This window comes from Brachypodium distachyon, chromosome 1 (genome assembly GCF_000005505.3).
Source record: "Brachypodium distachyon strain Bd21 chromosome 1, Brachypodium_distachyon_v3.0, whole genome shotgun sequence".
NCBI classification, from domain to species: Eukaryota; Viridiplantae; Streptophyta; class Magnoliopsida; order Poales; family Poaceae; genus Brachypodium; species Brachypodium distachyon.
In genome coordinates this window covers 3,697,913-3,710,117 of record NC_016131.3, presented here as the reverse complement: position 1 = coordinate 3,710,117, position 12,205 = coordinate 3,697,913, and the positions used below count along the sequence as shown (strand labels likewise).

General features: G+C 49.5%; 2 protein-coding genes across 3 annotated transcripts; both read right to left on the bottom strand.

The window, feature by feature from the left end:
* Positions 1-431: 431 nt before the first annotated feature.
* On the bottom strand, positions 432-2,556 carry LOC100834829 (tryptophan synthase alpha chain). The gene is made up of 6 exons (XM_003557352.4): positions 2,171-2,556; positions 1,661-2,059; positions 1,361-1,438; positions 1,187-1,264; positions 1,029-1,088; positions 432-911 (listed from the first exon to the last, which is right to left on the bottom strand). Exons 1-6 carry the CDS (start codon positions 2,411-2,413, stop codon positions 777-779), a joined length of 993 nt encoding a protein of 330 aa, XP_003557400.2. The 5' UTR covers positions 2,414-2,556; the 3' UTR covers positions 432-776.
* Positions 2,557-8,947: 6,391 nt separating this feature from the next.
* On the bottom strand, positions 8,948-11,462 carry LOC100836811 (tryptophan synthase alpha chain). Of its 2 annotated transcripts, XM_003559260.4 has the most exons (6): positions 10,867-11,442; positions 10,442-10,763; positions 9,998-10,074; positions 9,797-9,874; positions 9,557-9,694; positions 8,948-9,451 (listed from the first exon to the last, which is right to left on the bottom strand). In XM_003559260.4, exons 1-6 carry the CDS (start codon positions 11,149-11,151, stop codon positions 9,317-9,319), a joined length of 1,035 nt encoding a protein of 344 aa, XP_003559308.1. In that variant the 5' UTR covers positions 11,152-11,442; the 3' UTR covers positions 8,948-9,316. The 2 variants fall into 2 exon arrangements, with proteins under 2 accessions (XP_003559308.1, XP_024314079.1); XM_024458311.1 differs by lacking the exon at positions 8,948-9,451 and having other exon boundaries at positions 9,613-9,694; positions 10,438-10,763; positions 10,867-11,462.
* Positions 11,463-12,205: the final 743 nt, after the last annotated feature.

The window sequence follows — 12,205 nt, the reverse complement described above, 5'->3', positions numbered from 1 at the left end:
GCTCCTTCACGTCCTGGAGGCTGGAGCCTCCAAGGCCGAGCGCCGCCGGCGGCTCTGAGCCCACGTGCGGCGGTGGAGGCGTCCTGCGCGACCCTTCGATTCTACGGCCTTGTGGCAGCCTCCGCGACTCGTCGAGTCTATGGCACCCTTGTGACGGCGACCTGACGGCGGCTGGCGCTGCACGCCTGCACCTCGCGTCGGGGAGCAGCCGTGGCGGCCACCCCATGGCTCGGAATCCCATGGGCTTGCTTACGCTGCGGAAAGGTAGGGGACATGGCCCGCGGCCGCAGAGGGCAAACACCGGCGATTGGAGCCAGACGAGTCTCCGTGGACAATGGTGATTTCGATCGGAACGAAGACGAACGGTTTCCAGTTTTGCCCAATCGTTGCCGTGTTTGTACGTAAAAGCAAAGAGTTTTGTGCAAATGTCGTTTAAGTGGCTGGTTCCAATCCCACCTTCAATCTGAGCCATACATTCTCGATCCAACGGTTGACAGAGATAGTTTTCAGGTTTTCACCGGATAAGTGTTTTCACTGGATATTTCCCCACCTTCCAAAGTAAACCATGATCACAACAGCAGGGGGAGATTTGGCTCCAAAGCTAGCCAGGGTCTTCTGCCCATACGAAAATAACAGGGTGCTCCATTTGCTTCTACAAGTACATTCTTATTTTGACTACTAAAAACCAGCCTGTAGGTGTAGCTAATCAACCGTGCCTTTATGTATTTACATCTTGGCGATCCAGTTAATTAACCGATCTTAATAGTTCACATATCTCACGACAGGGCAGCCTTCAGGCTTTTAGCATACTGCTCCAGTTTCTTCAACCCTTCTCTTGCAGAAGCTGCTTCACCCAGTTGCTTCACCATTGCGCTGCCGATGATTACTCCATCGGCACCCCACTCTGCAACCTGTATCCATTTACAATTCATGAGAAAAAACAGTAGTACATTAATTAGATTTTAAGATTTGGAAATTAGAATTAGTAAACTGTGGCGAGTCTTCGATCTTATAGCTAATCTTTTTACCTGTCTAACATGGTCAGGTGTTGATATGCCAAATCCAACTACCACTGCTTTGTCAGTGACCTGAAAGGAATATATAACAATATGAGCATGGAAGGCACTAATTGTTACAGTTTCCTTGATAGAGAAGTGTGTGATCCTTAATATAATTTTCTGCAGACCAGCTTGATCTCATTCAGAAGACCCTTGACACGCAAGTTCACAGTTGCTCGCGGACCTGTAACTCCATTGACACTTACCTGAGCAATGGGATTAGGTAATTGTCAGTATCAAGTTATGGTGAATCTAAACTTGCATCGAAACAGTGAGGACACATGCATCCATTTCGCACTCACAAGGTAAACAAAACCTTCTGAAGCTTTCGTGATATCAGTCATTCTCCCTGCTGGTGTAGCTGGCGTTGTAAGTAGCACCTGCAAGAACCAATCCAAACAAATACAGAACCAGTTAGTAACTGCTACTCCTATTATGGTTGTGTGCATCGATCGATGTAGAGGCCGTCGATCTAGAGGCCGGGGGTTGCCCTTCTTTTCGAAAAAAAAATGCTACTCCTACTAATCCCGCCCTGTTTAAGCATTACACGGTTTATTAATTAATTTCCGTTAAAATCAAGGGAGCATATGCATGCAACGTACCAGTTCCAGGTCGTTCTGGCTGGCTGCAGCCCTGAAACCGCATGCCTCTGCGTAAGGGAGATCACGTATCATAAGCCCTTGCACGCCGGCGTCTCTGACGGCGGCGGTGAAGCTGTCGGCCCCGCGCCGGACGACGGGGCCCAGGTAGGAGACGAGCACGGCGGGGCAGGACAGCTCCGGCGTGACCTCTCTCAGCATGTCCATGACCGCGTCGATCGTGGCCCCACCTGCCAGCGCCCGCGCCGCGGACGCCTGGATCACCGGGCCATCGGCGTAGGGGTCCGAGAACGGCATGCCGACCTCGATGACGTCGGCGCCGATGGAGTCCAGCAGCCTCAGCGCCTCTGCCGTCGTGACCAAGTCCGGGTCCCCCGCCGTGATGCGCGGGATGAACGCCGTCTGCAAATGCAATTATGCATTCGTAACAACATGTAAGACTCGAGCATTCGTTATTCAATTGGAGTAAATTTTGTGTGCGATTGAGCTCGGATTCACTGGAAATTGACGTGCCTTGCCCTGCGCCTTGAGCCTGGCCATGGTCTGCGCCACGGACATCTGGCGGCGGCGGCTTGTTCGCTCGTCGGCAATGGCAACCGTAGCTACCACGGAGAACCCTGGCGGCGGTGGCGCACTGAGGACGAGCCTCGTCGGCCTGGGCGTGGCCGTGGACATGTTGCAAACTACGCGCCGTGTCCGATGGCTGAGCGCGGCCGAGGACGAGGTGGAAGGGGACGCCTTGAGCGCGAACGCCATCTGATGTGTGTGACTAGCGGAGTAGTAGAATTCTACAGCTTTGATTTAGTTGGAAGCTATCAAGTGTTGCTTGCTCACTTGATGAACTCTTCGATGGGAATGGGATGGATTAGGGTGTGTGATATGGGAAGTGATCTGGGCGCGTTTATATAGCCGGTCGATCTCCAGACTCCACTACTCGGGCAGCTGGGGACACGGCTGGGCGCGGCAAGAAAGAACGGGCTGTGTGCTTGTGGGGTTCAGTGGGAGCTACTGAAGGAGGAAATTTACTTGTGGGTGAAATGAAATCGGTGTCTCGCCGTGAACAACGTGCGTGGTGATCGAAACCCATGCGTTGGCACATGCGTGCGTGCGTGGCAGCGTACAAGCTAGTGCACCCACCCCAGGAGGCCAGGACCGGCCTCAGGGCAAGCTAGTGCTCTGTACCTTGGAGTTTATGGGTCGAGCAAGACTGGGAAGCAACGTGGGCCGCTCGATGGTCGATCCGCGTCCACGGTAGAAAATTCAAAGCCGATAGCATCCATCGATTCGACGTACACGTAGGGTCCATGGCCCATGGGGGTGTCGGGCTGCTCGGTTACTTGTTACATGGCCCATAATTAGCGCAGCTGTTGCGCGTGCACAAAATTCTACGGAGTACTGTACCGCGTAGTACGTTCCTGCTGTCTACCTTGTGGTGGTGACAAATAGCTGGAACAAAATTCGCGGAGGAGACAGACAAAGCCCGTGCCCCCCTGAATTGAAGGACCCCGATCAACTTCCAGATTCGTAATTTGAATTCTGAACTTTATTCGTTCCAAACACTTGTAACTGAACCCCTCCAAAGCAAAGGAGTGAAAAGCAAAAAAACATAATAGCGCTGGTTCTTGGCAGCGAAGGGTGCAGCGCCACCTTCCGACCAGAGTGGGTGAAATCGTCGCGTCGACAAGACGGTGCATGGACACCGGAGTGACTCCAAACACTCGCAACATTTTTCTCCGTTCCATGCATCAGCGTGTTACTCGTGCACATAAAATTATTGTTTATCTCATTGTCACGGCTAAACAAGTTGCTGTAAATATAACCAACGTCAGAGCCCACATTTTATCTTGTCAAACTGTAAACAACATTATTATATGCCTGCCGTTATCTTAATTTGCTATTTTTCGAATACTTCCGTGGACAGCAAACGTCAATAAAGACACTCCTGTCCGCCCGGCCGACAAACGGATTAAGCCTGCTTTTGGCAATTTTGTAGCTTTGGCGGCTGGGAGAAAGTCCCAATATAGAAACGTAGAGTGTGTGGTCGATTTAGTGCGAATGTTTTTTTAGTGCAAACGCGGAATGTGCACCACCAATCGAATTGCCTTGCGGCGTGACATTAACCATGATGAGCATCGGAGCATGAGGTCATCGTATAGAGCCGATATCTTTCGATGTGATCTTACTCCACCGGATGATTTACGGCCAAGTCAATGCAGTCGGCACTGGTAAATATTACTCCCTCCGTTTCTAAATATTTGTCGTGGTTACGGAGTGAGTGGTTGCCGTTTTGCAAGAAATGTATGTGGAAACCTAAACTTGTGCTCAATATATTTGTTGTGAATTTATCCTCGCGATAGATAATTTGCCAAAACGGAGGTAGAATAGGAGTAAAAGACATTGTTTTGCGACTGTATATGATGAGATGACCAGACACCTTTTTGTTGATTGTCCTGACTCGCATTGAGTGGTGGGTCATGTTTGCGGTTTTAACCTACCGCCTAGTTGTCGTTAATATGTTTGGGAATTGGCTCGCGAGATTGGGGGCATTTTAGTGGAGGCATGTGCGGTTTGTCGGTCCTCATAAAATTGTTTGGCGACCTTGTTTCAAACGAAAACAAAGTCGCCAATTACTTACACGATATAATAGGAAAAATTGCGGACTTCTATGAACTCATAGGTGCAACCATGCATCTGGAGGTGTTGCACGTCATTTATTCGGCCGATGTTGCCGCTAATAGGCTGTGCTGCATCATGTATGAGTGTGTCAGTGTGTGGTGTATGGCCTTTTTTACCTTTCCTTTTGGCAAACCGGATTGTTGGATACTCCTTAAATCTTTAGGTCTATAGAACGGCGCTCAATTGGTGGCGATCCATGATTTGTCAACTTTAGACTGCATCACTTGTTTTTTAGGATCCAAACTCGTTGATTTGATATCAAGACAAGAATAAATATGGCTCGTATAATACGTACTTTCTCCGTCCAAAATGGAGAGCAAACTCTAAAATTCGATAAACTTTATAACAAAAACTGTCAACCGTCGTGAAGAACGTGCATGCACCGTAGTACAAAGTACAAACTAGTGTGCACCCACACCCACCTAGGCAGGAGGACCAACAGGTTCGTCTGTACCTGGGCATGCATGGGTCGAGAACGGGAAACAACGTGGGCAGCTCGATTCGAAACCCGTCCACCGTACAGAAGTCCGATCGGTTCGACGTACACGCTGGGCCCGTTGCCCATGGGATACATGGCCCGCCCGGGCGTCGTCTTCCGCAAGCTCCCCGCGAGAAGTGGTAGCAGAGCCTAGCAGGCAGCAATGACAATTTAGAAAAGAAGAAGTAAAAGGCAGCCAGCAAATGGCACGACCGTCGACCGAACGGCCATGTGTTACACACGTGTTTGGATTTTCGAGCTGAACTTCAAGCGGCGAGGTTCCCGGTACTCGATCTAGGAGCGAGGTGTCCTAGCTAGCTCGTGGATCAGTGATCTATCTGCCCAAGCATTTCACCATGCGCAGTACCAGCATGCATGGCAATACTTCCGTCAATAGAAAAGGTCAATGGTGTTCGGCCTAGGTAGTACGTACGTACGAAGGGACCAACCTGTGTCTTTTTTTCCCCCCAACCGATCCTGCTTTTGCAATCCCATTATAGTACAAGCGTGGAACTTGAAGGCATCTCAATCTAGCGTGAAGAGGAAATTGCACAAACCACCAATCTTTGGTCGTCTTGTTGCAAAAACACCCCCTCGACGTTTTTTGTGTGCAAAACACATACTATTCATCTAATCCGTTGCACATAAGTCCTAACTCGTTAACGAGGTTACTGACCGGTGGGGCCCACCCGTCAGTGCCAAGGAAGTCCCGGGTCATGCCATCGTCGTTCCCGGCCGCTGTCTGGGTTGCCGCTGCGCTTGCGGGGCGCCCTCCGTCCCACCGCCGCCCGGTCAGGAACTCCAGCAGCGACGAGGGCCGCGAGGTTGCGGCGGGTAGGGATGTAAACTGGCGCCGGTTAGAGGCCCGTTGAGCCCGTTTAGCCCTGCCCCACAGCAGACTTAGGCAGCAAAAGAAAAAAGAAAAATCTAAAACTAACCTCTGCAGGAAGGATAGAACTGGGCTTGGCGGCGCCGTTTAGGACGCCGTTGACATCCCTAGCGGCGGGGCGGGAGCACGGCCAGGCAGGAACCGCACGGATGGAGGGAAGTGCCGGCCGCACAACGAGCTCCTGGTCCTGATCCTGATCCGACATGGGGAAGCATGCGGTGCTGCTGCTGTTGCTGCCGCGCTTGTGGGGCAACGTAGTGTTGTGCGGGGTGGCAACAACTTATCAGAGCGTCGCCGGCCTGCTACGAGCCACAGCGGTAGCAACATGAACTTGGACAGCCGCAGCCACAACAGCAGCAAAGCAGCGACGAGACATGGCATGGCATGAGCAGCCATAGTTAGCCACGCTCGCAAGCCCCAGCTGCCGCACTGATGGATGGCCCCCATCCGTCAGAAACCTTGTTAACGAGCTAAATCTCAGGTTAGGACTTATGTGCAACGGATTAGACGAATAGTAGGTGTTTTGCGCAAAAAAGACGTCAGGTAGGTGTTCTCTGCAAGAAGCTGACCAAGGACGGGTGTTTTGTACAATTTGCTCTAGTGCAAATGCGCAACGTGGACCACCGGTTCACGCAAAAGCATGATGAGCATCAGACCATGATGTCATCTCAAAGTGCCCTAAAGACAAGAACATGATGTCATCATAAACGTGCCCTAAAGACAAGAAAGTTTTTTTCCCAAGCAAAGACGCGGGAGAGCTTTGTCATCCAATGCACGAAGAAGTGAGCTGTCCGTAGAAAATCGGACGAAAACTAGATTACAATGACAACACGAAAAGAGTAAAACTGTGTGTCGATCGGGCTGCTCGACTACTTACATCAGAGGCCCATAATTAACGCGGTTTGTTGCGTGTGTTCAAAGAGTGCTACGTTCCCGCTGTCAGAGATCTTTGCCCTCTGGTCATAGTTTTTTTTTTAGAGCACCCTCTGGTGATAGCTAGCAGTGGTGCATGGATTGATCAAAGAGTTTTCTTTTTCAGAGAAAAATACGTACTGTATAAGATAAATACACACTGAATCACATGCAGTGGCATCGGCAGCATTGTGTCTCCTTGAATTGTGGCCTCGGATCAGAGGCCCACGAAAAATAACATGATTCAGGAAGAGATTTGGCAAGACGACTCTGTACCAAGGTCCATTGAGACGTACTTCCTCGTCTGTTTCATAATTCTTATCTTAAATTTGCTCAAAAATAAATGTATCTATTTTAAAAAAATATGTAAATACATGTAATATTTCGACAATAATTACGAAACGGATAGAGCACATGTGGGGCCCGTGGCCCAGGGGAGCGTTGGGCAGCTCGATTATTCTCCCTTTTTCCATGGCCCGTAATTAAGGAAGCTGCTACAGGAACATACAGTACGTTCCTGCTGTCAGAAATTGGGAGTTCTGGCGATAATGGTGGAGCAAAATTCGCGAAGGAGACAGGCAGACAGGCCCGTGCCAGTGGCTGATGCAGCTAGCCAGCAGCACACCGAGCTACTCCCTACATGCCATCTTTAGGCCAGCAAGTAGGAGAAACAGGTGAAGGAGATTGAAAGATGGCGACCTCCCAGATCACCACTGCCTCAATTAATTAAGGAATCATGTTTAACATTGATAATTTGATACCCTGTTACAGGGAATCACGCACTTGGCTGGGGCGTCGTTGTCCGCAGGAAAAGTGGTGGCAGCGACCGATGGCAGGACGGGTCGACCATACTGGTGTTCAACTTCGAGCTAGCAGAATTACCGTGGAGGCTCATCCCCGACTGCTCGTGCTGGGCATAACACGGACTTAACACAGACTTGGATCACATGTCCAGACCCACGTGTCAGTAACTGTGAAGTCGCTGACTTTTAAATCAAGAGGATCCCTCTCCGGCATAACACAGGCGCACCGCAGATACACGACGATCCTGCGATTACTGCCCGCTGAATTGGAGGACCGGCCTCGATCAAACTCCAGATTTGTACTGTAATTTAAAATTTTGAACTTGATTTACTCCAAACACTTGTAATTGGACCCTTCCAGAACAAGGAACATTAAGAAGAAGAAAAGCCCAATAGCACTCGTTCTTGGCAGCGAAAGGGTACACGGGCAGCACGGCCGCCTTCTGAGTTCTGACCAAAGCTGGCCAGGTGCATGCATGGAGCGTGTAATCGTCGCGTAGATAAGATGGCGCGTAGACACCCAGTGATACCAAAATATTGTTTATGACAACGTTTACTACTGCATGTCACCGTTGTTGTTTATTATTGTATTGACACGACCAAACAATTAAGTACTACTACTAGTAGCACACAAAGCCAACGTGAGATTTTATCAAGTCAACCTGCAGCAGTCGAGACACGTAAGTTCTCTCGTAAGCCGTTTAACTTTCTGACGCGCAGCTTCCATCGCGTTTGATCGCGTCCTTTTTTTTAAAGCTTAAAACACTGCTTTATTAAACAGATTAGGAACAGACTCACACCGGACAACCCCAGTCAAAAATTCAGGTGCAACAGTAAAAAACTCGACTACTCTGCTACTAAGAGCATGCTTCGCACACAGGTGTGCAGCAAAATTAGCTTCACTTTTAACATGGGAGAGCTCAAAACACTGAAACTCATGTCCGGCCGGCATACAAATGGATCAACCAGCCTTTTGCAATCCTTGTGTAGCTTCTGCGGCTGGGAGAAGGTCCCATTACACAAACGTAAAGTGATAGATTCGTGAAAATGTTATTTTAGTGGAAGGAAAATGATGCGTACCACCAATTAAGTTGTCTTGCGGTGTGACATAAAACGCGAGAATCAACCTGATATACTTCGTAGATCTTTTGTTGGGATTTTACATTTTCTGGTTAATTTACAGTAAAGTCTATGTATGGCACTGATAAATCCTAAATGTCGATTTCACAAAGGAAAAAACTGTAGAAATTTAACCTCCGCTCCAGATTAAAAGTATTTTATGAAGAAAAAATGAGGTGGGAAAGTCCGAGGTTTTCATAAAATACATATGTTTAAGTGACTAAGGGTTCCACCCTTTATTTGATTCGTTCATTTGAGGTCTAGGGATGTGATTGAAAGTTTTCGAGTTTTCACTGGAAGGAGGTTTTCGCATGATGCGTTCCCTAGAAAAATAAGGTCAAACGCCGATTGATTGGATCGGTATCAGCAACAACGTGACATGAGGACTCTGTTGTTCAGAGGCACAAGGAAAATAACATGAATCTTGGAGAGATAATCTCTTCTACACTCAATCGGTCAGCGTATAGCCGAGCTGCACCTGATAAGTTCAAACGGTACATTCTTATGATCATATTTTTGGTATAATCATGAGAGGTTACAAGTAATGGTTCAATGCTTTATTTCGTGGTTTCATCCCCAAGAAGTAAAGATTGAGCAGATACAAATAGTAGCACAGTCCTAAATAAAACAAGGGAATGAATGGAAATGATATGGGCTCTCCAATAATGCATTCTTGCATGGCTCTTGCGATACGCATGCACTTTCGCTCTTCTTCCCGTTAATGTTTTGACTTTCAAACTAGTTTGATCAAAGTTAGAATAATTGTTTTTGCGCTACAGATATCATGGCAGTGCATTTTTCAAACTCCTGGCATATGCTTCCAACCTCTTCAGCCCTTCTCTTGGAGAATCTGCTTCACCCAATTGCTTCACCATTGCACTGCCAATTATCACCCCGTCTGCACCCCACTCTGAAATCTGTGTTCATTTTTACAAATTCAAAGGCAACATCTTAATTGCCTTGACAAATCTTGCAATCATTTTTTTTTTTACAAATTTGTGTTAGTAGGCTATTTTAATTACCTGGCTAACGTGGTCAGGGGTCGATATGCCGAAGCCAACTGCTATCTCTTTGTCTGTAACCTGTCTAATCTCCTTAAGAAGATCCTTGACACGCGGGTTCACGTTTGCACGGGCGCCAGTAACTCCAACTACACTTACCTGCGTAATGGGATTAGGGGAGTAATTATGAGATGACGGTAAAAAAAGACAAACTTGGAAGCAGAACTTAATTAGGACACTAAGCACCTATTCTGCACGTACCAGGTAAACAAACCCTTCTGAAGCTTTTGCGATTTCCTTCATCCTCTCTGCTGGTGTAGCTGGTGTTGTAAGGAGCACCTGAAACCATTAATTCAGAATTTTGTTTCATTATTTTTCTTTCAAAAAATAACAGCTGGTGTAGCTGGTGTTGTAAGGTGCGCTTAATTAATCTTGGTTTTGAAGGGGCATGCATGCACATACCAGCTCTAGACTGTTTTGAATGGCTTCTTTCCTGAATGCACGTATCTCGTCGTATGGAAGATCGGGTATGATAAGGCCTGAAACACATTAAAAAAGGCGTGAATTATATTAGCTACTCAAATCGGCTTAGACAATTAAATTTCAATCAGTGATAAGGGTTACTGCTTCAGTTAAGCATTTAGAGTAGTCCGAGTTACTTAATTGGCAATTGAATCATCTCAAATTGCTCATTTACTTTCAAATTATTTTCTTGCTCATTTTGTCTTTTGACGTCTCTGTCAACATCAAATGGGAGCATGGGACCAGCTAAAGATGCAACATATATCGTCGTACGTACGATGCTTGCACTGCTCTGTCCATGTATGTACGACGAAGTATAAACCTCACAATGATCCGGGTCAATTTCAGTAAAAAATTAATTTTGAGATTGGGTTAGTTACCTACCTTTGACGCCGGCTTCTCTGGCTGCGGCGGCGAAGCTCCGGGTCCCCCGGCGGACGATGGGGTTGAAGTAGGAGAAGATGACGACGGGGCAGGACAGCTCCGGCGTGACCTCCCTCAGCATGGCCATGACGGCGTCCGTGGTGGCGCCGGCGGCCAGCGCCCGCTTGGCGGAGGCCTGGATGACGGCGCCGTCGGCGGAGGGGTCCGAGAAGGGCATGCCCAGCTCGATGACGTCGGCGCCCAGGGCGTCCAGAAGCCTCAGCGCCTCCGCCGTCGTCCCCAGGTCCGGGTCCCCCGCCGTGATGTACGGGATGAACGCCGTCTGTTTGTGCCGTGCATGGCAGATGGAAACAACGTTAATCAGCGAAGGATGTTTGCCTCTACAAGCTTGAAGTTGATGCGGCTCTGTAGTGCAGTGCAAGTACCTTGCCGTGTGCTCTGGCTCGGGACATGGCCTGTGCCACTGTTGGGATGCGCTCGCTGGCCGCCGGTGTAAGGGGGAGCGGCGCCCGCCAGTAGCTGTCCGGGGAGGGCGTGACCACGGCCGGCTCGAGCGAGGCCGCGGCAGACGCGGCCGCGACTGCCCTGGACGCAGGCCTCCCTGGCGTGGGCATCGCCATGGCCGCTGCGCTACGGAGTCTCGGATGGTTCGACGGAGCCGAGGAAGAAGAAGACGTGCTGGAGGGGGACGCCTTGAGCGCGAATGCCATATGCAGCTTTAGTTTGCCGATTGGTAGTTCGTTGGGAGCTAATTCGCGACTACACGTGCGAGAGCCGAGAGGAGAACAGTTCCGTTCAGCCCTTTCCGCTGAGATGAATGTTCGTGCTGGGCTGCGTGGGGTTTATGTAGGAGCAAGCAGCTAGCGGGCGGCGGGCGGTGGCTACGCGTATGCATTGCAGCGAGAAGGAAGATCAGGTGGTGGGTACTGAGAGGAGGAGGAGAGGAACAGTGGAAGCCACGAGGAAAATGCACGGCGCGCGTTCATCTGTTCCTAGACAGGGGAATCAATGTGTTGTCGAGAATTGCTTTAGAAAAACAGAAGACGCTTGGATCGGTTCAGCTCCAGTTCTGCACGACCCCCCGTCCAGGGTGGACAGCGTTCCTTCCAAAAAAAAGGGTGGACATCGTGCGTCATCGCAGTTACGTAAAACCGCGGGCACAGGCATGGTCATGGACAACAAAGGCGCATGTGGTCAGCCGGTCAGCCGAGCCGAGGCTGGACTGGGCGTCGTCGCAGGCGTTTATCACGCGATTCACGCCCTGGACGGGGCGTCGTCTTCTTCCGGCCGCGCACAAAGCATGAGAGTCCAGAGCGACCTGAAAAACATAATATTCAACGGCAAAAAAAAAGGAATATTCAGCATATTTTTAGAGGGAAAAAAAGAATTCTCGGGAAATTCTTTTTTCTTTAAGACAAATTCTCGGGAAATTCTGGAGTATCCTTTTGGTTCTCGGGCCGGAGTGCAATGATGAAGCCTCTACGACTCCATCCGGAGCAGCTTAAGGCCCATGGTTATTCGGCCCGGGTCTCTGAGAGTAAATGGGCCTCGTGTGGCCCATGAGTGTACACACACAAGCCCAGCTTTCGGTCTGTCGCTGCCCGTCTAGTACCGAGACGAGTCCGGACTCGGACTCCTCTCCTCCGAAGCCCCAAGGCGGCGAGCCTACAATAGTAGCTAGGCTCGCACAGTTCTTACGGCACGACGTCGAAACTTGCAATCGAGAGCCCTGAAAGTCGAATTCTGCTCGCGCGTGCCAGACGA

Bases quoted from the DNA above. Each gene is read 5' to 3' on its own strand.
- LOC100834829 (XM_003557352.4), bottom strand. From the start codon at position 2,413: ATGGCGTTCGCGCTCAAGGCGTCCCCTTCCACCTCGTCCTCGGCCGCG. The intron at 2,060-2,170 runs GCACGTCAATTT...TTGCATTTGCAG, and splicing joins GGCTCAAGGCGCAGGGCAAG to ACGGCGTTCATCCCGCGCAT. The intron at 1,265-1,360 runs GTGAGTGCGAAA...CCCATTGCTCAG, and splicing joins CAGAAGGTTTTGTTTACCTT to GTAAGTGTCAATGGAGTTAC.
- LOC100836811 (XM_003559260.4), bottom strand. From the start codon at position 11,151: ATGGCATTCGCGCTCAAGGCGTCCCCCTCCAGCACGTCTTCTTCTTCC. The intron at 10,075-10,441 runs GTAGGTAACTAA...AATGTGTTTCAG, and splicing joins CAGAGAAGCCGGCGTCAAAG to GCCTTATCATACCCGATCTT. The intron at 9,875-9,997 runs GTATGTGCATGC...TAATGGTTTCAG, and splicing joins TTCAAAACAGTCTAGAGCTG to GTGCTCCTTACAACACCAGC.